This window comes from Raphanus sativus, chromosome 5, assembly GCF_000801105.2.
Source record: "Raphanus sativus cultivar WK10039 chromosome 5, ASM80110v3, whole genome shotgun sequence".
Taxonomy (NCBI): Eukaryota; Viridiplantae; Streptophyta; class Magnoliopsida; order Brassicales; family Brassicaceae; genus Raphanus; species Raphanus sativus.
Window position 1 is genome coordinate 20,628,153 of NC_079515.1, and position 9,454 is coordinate 20,637,606.

Here is a 9,454-nt window from a genome sequence, read left to right on the forward strand (position 1 = left end):
TAGTGGTTGTTATGGAATTTTGTTTGTTGTTGCCGTGTTATAAAAAGTAAAATTATAGGTTAAGCAGTTATTTTATATGGCACATAAACGGTTATATATAATTTCTATTTTTTTTTAAGTTGGACACAACTAATATCAACTGGTCATGTTCCAAAATTAATAGTATTGATTACCTGTTTTAACAACACAACAAAGTAAATGATATCTTTTTATTAGATTTTTACTAAACTATAAGTTATAAAGTTTAATCGGACGCTAAACTGAGTTATTTAGGGCTTGACTGGTGTAACCGCAGCGGTTGCGGTTGCGGGAGTTTGCGGGTGCGGGTAGTTGCGGTTTTAAGTGTTTTCTAGAGATTTGTACGACTGGTACAGCTGTTAAAAATTGTTGCGTTTGCGGGATTCTTATGACTGGTAAACTACCAAACCCAACATCTGTTAAATAATAATTTAACAATATTTACATTTTAGGTAATTATAAAAATATTAAAAATATTAATAATATGATAATATAAAATTTATATTTATAAAATCATATTATTCAATTTTAAAAATTTATAGAAAATATTTTAGTTTTGAATTTTTATAATATAAATTGAAATATAATATGAATACATTTTACAATTTCTATTATTTCAATTGAAAATTTTTATTGGATATTTTTAGTATTATTTTATTTATTCTGTTTTTAAAGAAAAAAAATTTACCCTCCCGCAACAGCCCGCAACCGCAAACGCTAGTTGGAACCAGCTTTTGATTTTAAGAGGTTCAGAGCCGTTTGAAGCGATTTATAGCGTTTTATGTGATTGTTTCGAAACACTAACAACCGCTATGAACCGCAAAAGCTGCGTTTGCGAATGGTAGCGGAAAAACCAGTCAGCCCCTTAGACTGTGGTGCTGCGTCTGCGTTTGAAACGCTAAGACGCATAACCTTCGACTTTTCCTTCTAAATTCAAAACAACAATATGAACTTGAGCCATATGCAATATACAAATTTATTTTAAAATCTTCCAAACGCAAAACATATATTAAGAAAGGTGTTTGTCATTCATATATTAAACTCAAACTCACTTTTCATTCACATGAATACTATTATTATGCTTTTAACAAGTTTCAAAACGATCAAGGAGATGGAGGTGGTTGCTGCACACACCCACAAAACGCAAACCGCTTTTTAATCCTCTTCCGTCGCTCACCTCTCACTCCACCATAGATATAGTCCTTAAGAAGAGTCCTCGTTTTACTATCCGACACCTTAGCTTTCGCTCGATTCTCTCTTTCTCCTTCCAGCTTCAGCAACAAAAACTGTAACCTCTGTATCTCCAGCTGCAACCTCCCAATCTTCTCTGATCCTCTCCTCGCTTGTTCTGATATCCGCCTCCTTCTGCTGTTCTCATCCTCATCAAGATCCATTGATGACTTGCTTCCATCTGATATCTCAAATCCCCTCACCACTTTTGTCACCAGTTTCCTGTTGATGCTTAGAAGTTTCTCTAACGCTTCCTCTGCTTCATTGATCTGTCCCTTCACTGTTTCGTACTCGTCTTCCTTTTCTTTCTCGCTTCTCTCCTCTCTCTCCACTTTGCTTTTCAAATCTTCTACGGCTATATGAAGATTCGAGAGCTTCTGTAAATCTGAATCAAGTCTCTCGAGAACTTTCCTCTTGTTTACTTCTTTGTTTGGATCCGTGAACCTGTCGGAGACCTCTAGTTTGTCCACGACCAGTGACTCTTCAGACATGGATTTACCTTTTTGAGGGTGTTGTGGCTTTACCTCAAGACTGTGATCATCTTCTATCTTCAAAATGTCTCTCTTACTAATCCCATATGACGAGCAATCAGAAACCTGGTCGAGTAAGATATCTTTCGTGATCATTTCGTTTTCTTCTGGATAGATTTCATGGTTCTGTTTCTGCAGACTTCCACTTCTGCGGGCAGCTGTTCTTAGTTCTTGCACTGCAAGCTTTTCGGTTACAGCCTCTTCAATAGCTTTGATTCTCAAACATATTTCTTGAAGCTCTAAGAAACCCTCGTTGTTATCCACCATTGAAGCAGTGTCCTGAAATGAAATACATACCCACAAAAGATTACTTCTCCCACAAGAAAATTTCTTAATTAACAGAAAAATAACAAATGCAACATCAGTTCAGTGGCATGATGACTTTCGCCAATAATAAAGCTATCTAAACGCTTCAATACGATCAATAGAAGTGTTCGATTATTAAACGCAGAGTTTGCTAACTTACCTTGGCTGGTTCATTCTTGAATGCGTGAGGCATGTCAATATGTTTTTCCAGAGATTCTATGCTCTCCTCCAACAATATAATGGCTTGGACATATTTTCTCATAAGATCGTTTTGTCCTTTATTCGCATCCTCTAAGTTGCTCACTCTTCCTTTAAGCTGGTCAACCTCCACGTCTTTTAATGTGCTTCTTTTTTCAAGGTTCTTGTAGGCTTCCGCTAGCTCATGGATCAACCCTTCAAGCAATGTTTCACGAACAACTGAAATCTGCAAATCTCCAAACAATGTTGAAGCTTGAGACTCCCATAGTTCAACATCATTCTTCTCTTTGGAAAGCTCCTGGTTCAGCTTTTCCTTCCCCACTTTCATTCCTTCGAGTTCAGCTTCCAGTTTCAGATTAGCTTCGTTGGCATGACCGCTCTTCTTAACCTGCTCATCGTAATCTCCTCGGAGTTTCAGAACCTGCTTATCTTTATCTTCTTCTATTGCTTTAGTTTCCTTGTATTTACATTCTAAATCCTCCACTGCCTTGGATAATCCAGATTTTTCATTTTGCACTATGGAGATCATAAGCATAGCTTCTAGAAGTTCTTTCTCCTTCTGAACCAGTTGATTCTTCACATCAGAAATTGCCTGTTCCAACTGATCATTGGCTGATCTAGCAGAGAGCAGCTCGGTGTCTGTTTTCTCTAGCAAACCTTTAAGCTGCAAGTTCTCAGTTTCTGCAGATTTTAACTTATCACCAACCTCCCTTACCTCTTCCTCGAGCTTACTCTTAACAAAACTGAGTCTGTCCAAATCCTCGTTTAGTTTCACCGCCTCTGAAAGTTTTTCCAAAACGACATCCTCCAAAAGAAGAATGAGATTGCTTTGGTATATAGCCTCGGAAAGAAGCAAAGAGATATCCTCTTCTAGTTCACGTTTCTCCTCCTCTAACCGCAGTGTAGACTTTGTCAAGTACATTTTCTCTTCCAAAGTTTTGTAATTCTCTCCCTGCAAAATGGTGTAGTCACTTCCAAGTTGCAAGACTTGCCTTTGCAAATCCTCAACTTCCACCTTCAAGACTTCTTCTCTGTTGACTCCTTGATAAACTTTTGTGGTCAATTCCCCATTCATGGAGCTAAGTTTCTGGATCTCATCCTGCGAAAGGGAGAGCTGGCAACGCTGAGATTCAAGTTCTTTCTCAAGGAGTTTCTTCCCTGCTGCAATGCCAACAGCTTCTGATTTCAGTTGCCGAAGAAATTCAACTAGGACGAGGTTCTCAATAGCGGACTGCTGGTTTTCATTCTGAACCTTCAAAAGCATAGTTTGCATCTCATCAAGTCTACTCAATATGTCATGCATGTTTTTCTGGTCTTGCGAGTTCTCATCATCGGAATCTATACATGGGATAACTTCAAGCTTCATCAATACCTGGAAAATCCCCGCTCTCAGTGTTTTAATGCAGTTAATGGAGGACTCAATCTGCACTTGTTTCCCAACATTTCCCTGTTCTAGTTCAGAGACTAGCTTTTCCAACAGTTGAGAAGCCTCTTTGATCTTCTGATTCTCAGCAACGAGAGAGGAACTCTTCTCAAGCCAGTCCTGCAAACATTTCTGCAGAACAATAATCTCAACATGGGCATCGTGAGCTCGATCCAGTTCTACTTGATACTCTCTCTCCTGGCGTTGATTTTCATCTTGAAGATGATGGATCTTTGATTTCATGACATTCATCTGACTCTCAGACAGCTGCACAAAACTAGCGTGGTCACGGTCTTTGGCATCTAGAGACACTCCCAGCTCTTCAATTTTCTGAAGAGAACATTCCCTCTCGGTTGCTAACTCCAAAAGTTTCACTTTTAACTCTGCTTGTTCTTTCTCCAGATCTTCAATGCTTTTTCTCATTATATCCATATGAGAGAGTAGGCTTTCTCTTTCATTAACTAAACTGGACTTTTCATCATTCAGCAAGTAGCATGAGTCTTCTAGGCTTTTTAAATTTGACTTGAGTTCTTCAAGCTCTGCATTGGCATCAGAAAGAGAATTCTCCAGTAACCTGTTTTCCTCAGAGAGTTTCCTGCTGTTTTCTGTAGCACTCTGCAAACGGGAAATCAACATGTCCTTCTCAGAATGAAGACCCGATTTCTCTTCTGCAAGTGACACACAAGCTTCCTCCACTGTCTTCAGCTTTCCTCTGATTGTTTCCAGCTCAGAATTCAAATTTGCTATGGAGTTCTCCAGAACAAGATTTTTCTGAACAAGATTTTCCATCAACTCTAACTTCTCAAGCAGTGCAGCCTTTTCAATACTTCCCCTTTCCTTTATTTCCTTAAGCTTTGAGTTCTCCTCCTGCAACTCCTTGACAGAAGATCCAACTCTTTCTGGATGCAAACCAACCAACTCCACCTGTTCCACCATGGACTGGTGTTTCTTTCCTATCTGGCTTAGTTCCTCTTTAAGACAATATATTTCTTGCTGCAAAGCATTTCTCTGGTCCACTCTCAATTCAACTTCTGCTTCAAGTTCCTGTATTTTCTCCCGTAATCTTGAAACCTCCTCCTGCAAAATTTTGATGGATGCAGCCGAAGAGAGATTGAGCTCACTGAGGCATTTGTTCTCATCTTTTGCTTCCTGGACTTCCTCCTGTAAACCAATGTTACGGGCCTCCATATCTTCAAGGATCTGAGACCTGTTTTGCAGTTCCAATGCCAAACTGCTTAGCTCCTCCTGAGACTGAGAGTGCAGTTGCTGCAGGGTTTGAAAGGCGGTCTCAGCCTCCATGAAACGCAAGTGTTCTTCTTGCACAGTAGTCCACAATCTTCCCATCTCTTCCTGTTTCTCCGTGAGTTCATGACTTTGATTCCCCAGTTTCTCCAATAAACCATCCAGCTCAGAGTGCAGATTTTTGTTTGATCTCTCAAGCACTACACATTTTTCCTCCGCAACTTTTAACTTGGCAACCCCATCCTCTATTTCACGGCTAAGCCTCTGGGTTTCTTCTTGAGCATGAAACAGCTTGAGCTTTAGATCCGCAATTGTCTCCAGGCACTGTTGGTATTGGAGTTCATAAGCTTCGTTTTCTTCAGTCAATTTGGAGACCTTTTGCTTCAAGCTTTCCACTTCACCATCAGCATTTTCTGCCCTTTGATTGATTAACCTGGCATCTTCCTCAGCCTTGCGCAACCTATCTTCCAGGTTAGATATGGTTTCCAAGCACTGCCGGTACTGGACAAGAGCAGCTTCCTTGTCAGTTTCTGATCGAACAAGGCTTTGCTTCAAGGATACAACTTCGGCTTCAGCTTGGCTGGCTCGCTCTTCTACATCTCCAGCCTCCTTCTGGGCTAGAGAAATGCGATCCTCCAAATCAGCTATGTTTTGTAGACATTGCTGGTACTGAAGAAAGCTGGCTCCCTTTTCAACCTCTACTTTGCTGAGCGTTTCTCTGAGTGTTTCAACCTCAGCTTCGGCTCTTGTGGCTCGTTCGTTAAAACCCCTTGAGTCCTCTTGTGCACGAGATACCTCAGTCTCAAGATTAGACAGTTTCTCCAAATTCTGATCAAACTGAGCCAAGTTAGCTTCCTTTTCAGCCTGTACTTTCGAAAGAGCCTCTTTTAGCGCCACTATCTCAGCTTCAGCTTTGCTAGCGCGTTCAGACTCTGAAAGAACCTTGGCGTTTCTTCCGTTTCCATCGACATCATTGAAATCCAGTCCTTTTCTTGCCTTTCCAATTCTCAAACCTTTCCCGTTATACACAGACTGAGGATCTTCCATGAAGGCTATATTCCGCTTTACGGTACTCAAATGAGAGGAAGAGATCCCCAGAGCATCCTTTTGCAAGTCGCTGGGGTAAACCGGAGCTCGGATAGGAGGATAACTCTCAGGCGTTTGTGGATCAAACTCCTCTGTGGAAGAACCAACGAGTGAGTCCTCACCAAACATCATGGTGTGGTCTTGGTTAGGGAACGCTTCTGCCATAGTCTGCTGAGCATGGCGAAGAACACCGGTCGCCTGATCGTATCTTTCAGCTAAAGCACGATAAGCTCGATAAAACTCTTCAACCAGTTTCATAAGCTCAGGACGCTTTTTGTAATACATCTCTGCTCGCCTAGCAAAGGAATCTGCGTCTTCTTCAATCACTTTGATCATTTGCTTCACTTTACTATCCATATCTGTTTAAAAAATAATAATAAACAATGTTAGTAAAACCGCATACAAAGTTACCCGCGTGATACAAAACAAAAACTATTGTGAACTCTGCATCATATGAATATATGATGAAAATGATCAAGCCTCAATATGTCACTGAGCAATCAAGGCGCATTAAAAAAGTCAAATTTTTACAGAACATTTTAAGTAAGATGAAGTAGTAGCAGCCTCTGTGAGTAACATACCTGTAAGATTATCCTGAAGCCATTTAGAGTTCTTGGGGATATTGTGACTATCCCACCACCAAGAATAGCGTTTAGTGTTAAAATTCGCAACAGCAGCCATTTTTTTCACAAGCAAAATTACACGCACACCACCACCACCACCAGACTATGACGATGATATTAAATCACTCTCCTGAACCAGAATGTGCAAAAACTCTACGCCAAATTCCTCCGAAAGAATCCTAAAAACTAAAGAAGCGAAAGAAGAGGTTAAGCTTCCATAAGAATTAATCAATCATATATAAATCATATATATAGACAACAACAAAAAAAAAAGAGAGAGAGAGGGAGAGAAATAGAAACGAATATTACCAAGTCAACGGAGGCCAAATCGAGACAAAAAAAAATATTTCACTGTCCGAAGCAATCGGGAGTAACCTGGTCAAAAACATATCAAACCTGATCATCAGCAAAAAAAGAAAAAGAGAGAGAGAGAGATCTGCTCTAATAAGATGATCACACCAAAATCCACAAAGAGAAACCACAACGACCGTAGTATAGTACTAATTAGACCAAACAGAAACTAACCAAAGCTGTTGATCTAACCCAACAGTACTGAAATCAGGTCTGAGAGCAGAGATCGCGACAATTACCGGAAATAATAGTGTTTTTTTAAAAGGTTCTTCGGATCAGCCTCCGCTTTCTTCTTCTCCTCGTATCTCAGCTCAACTTCTTCCGCTGAATATCTCTCCTTCTCTCTCTCTCTCTACAGGCGTTTCCGCTCTGTTCCTAACTTTTGACGTAATGAAGAATCTTTGGTTAGGTACGGTGGACTTACGGAGAAGCTTCGAAATGACGCTACCACCCTCCTCTACTGTTTCCAAAAATGTTTTTTCCTTTTTTTTTGTTAATTTCAAACTTTATTATTCGAAGTTGCGTGACTTTGCAACCTTTGGGATCATCACCTTCGCTGCCAAGCGATTGGCATCTAACTTTTTAAAAACCTTTATGGGCCATATGTCCGGAAACTGATTATTTAATCCTTCCATGATCTGGCGTGTATTTTTTGAAAAAAAAAATAGATTTTTTTCCATTTCCTCATGCAAAACATATTTTATCACTTGATATTTTCCTATATCTAATTATTCTTTTAATAATGCATCTCCTTGCTTTAAAATACTATATATCTGAATAATAATAGTTAGAAGCTTTAAATAGTTGTTAGAAGTAGAACCAATATATCTTTGATATAATATGTTGTGAAAAAAATAAATTTAAAATAGTATTGCCATTTTTATTCTTTTTGTTATACCAAGATAAATAGTTAAATACCCCCACCAATTGTTTACAGCTTGTAAATTGAGGCATAATTGTTGATAAAGCATATGTAGGGAGGCGGAGTGATAAGTGACAAGGACAGGGAGGTCTTGGACGGTGTGCTTTCGGTCCACTTCCGTGTCACCCTCTGCCATTTCTCCACGTTGGATATTAGTTCCTTTCGATCTTATTCTATTGGGATCTTTTCTTTTTTTTTTTTTTCTATTCGGATCTTGCGTGTCAAACTTTTCCAATCATTTCATGTGAGCAACTAAAGTTGGCGTTCGATTTCTCCAAAAAAAAAAAAATGATGATGCGGTTGGTGGGTTTGAAAATAACGGTAAGAAGTATATGATGACATTACAGTTCAGATTAAAATTACGATTGTAACTGAGAATACTTATGTGTTAAAGATGGAATACTTATTTGTTGACAAAGAAGATGGATTACTTCTTTGACGCAACTTATACCATCTCTTTCTGTACCAACCAAACCAACGAAGACGGCTGTCTATTCTATTTATATTCAAGACATGATTCATCATCAGTTGGAAATAATTTGACTTCTAAGCATCATAAAAGGTTATACATATTTACATGGCGTTTCGAGATAGTTAAGATTACTTTATTTTGTAAACCAAACTGAAAACGTGACTCTGTATCAACCGTTTTTCTAACATATTCTATGCATGTAATATTGAATTAATTGGAAGGTCTGTTTGTTCTTCATTTTGTTTTTGTCGGTTGTACGCAGACTATATGCTAAAGAAACACACAAAAAAAAATGAATAGAAAAATCAACAACAGCCATCCATACCAACCATTTTAATAGTTCTTTATTTGACATTTTAATATTTCCACTACGGTTTCATGCTCCTAAACTTATCATCTGTATTATCATTTCCAGAATTTTTTTTAATAAATTATCCCTCCATAGTCCATGTGCCTGATATTCAAAGTTGATCCTAAATGAAACTATAAACTAATATTAACTAGTCAGACTAAGTGAAATTTTAAAATGGATAACTAGATTTTGATCCACCCTTTAGAGGGCGGGTATATTTTTTGTTTTAATTTAATTTTTATATTTTTTCTTTGTGATTATATTTGTATTTTTCTTTGTATTTTATTAAATAATAGCAATTTAAAAATTGATCCGGTATATTGCCGGTCGAACCCGCCAACCCGCGGGTTTCAATTTTGTTTTGGTCAAAAATATAACCTGCACAACCCGCAAAAAAAATAATTTATACCGGGACCCACCCCATTTAATTTTGCGGATATCCATGGATTATATTTTTTTTTAAAATAATTATTTAATTTAATTATTATAAAAATATAAAACTATATTTATAATTAAAAATATATTTTAAAAACTTTAAATTGTTTTTAAATTACCACATTTTTGAAAAAGTGTTTACTTTTCTTTTTATTTTATTTTTTAAATACTTTTCGGGTCGGCGGATACCCGCAATCCAAAATCTAACAACCCGCACCCACCCCGAATAAAATACTCATAACCCGCATCCGCAAATTGATTTTTTC

The 9,454-nt window shown here is 38.1% G+C and overlaps 1 protein-coding gene across 4 annotated transcripts; it reads right to left on the reverse strand.

Moving 5' to 3' along the window:
* Positions 1 to 978: 978 nt before the first annotated feature.
* LOC108861471 (protein NETWORKED 1D) lies at positions 979 to 7,566 on the reverse strand. Of its 4 annotated transcripts, none has more exons than XM_056986130.1 (5): positions 7,247 to 7,566; positions 6,966 to 7,031; positions 6,615 to 6,835; positions 2,245 to 6,392; positions 979 to 2,057 (listed from the first exon to the last, which is right to left on the reverse strand). In XM_056986130.1, exons 3-5 carry the CDS (start codon positions 6,712 to 6,714, stop codon positions 1,122 to 1,124), a joined length of 5,184 nt encoding a protein of 1,727 aa, XP_056842110.1. In that variant the 5' UTR covers positions 6,715 to 6,835; positions 6,966 to 7,031; positions 7,247 to 7,566; the 3' UTR covers positions 979 to 1,121. The 4 variants fall into 4 exon arrangements, with proteins under 4 accessions (XP_056842110.1, XP_018490842.2, XP_056842111.1 ...); XM_018635340.2 differs by having other exon boundaries at positions 6,615 to 6,842; XM_056986131.1 differs by having other exon boundaries at positions 7,182 to 7,566.
* Positions 7,567 to 9,454: the final 1,888 nt, after the last annotated feature.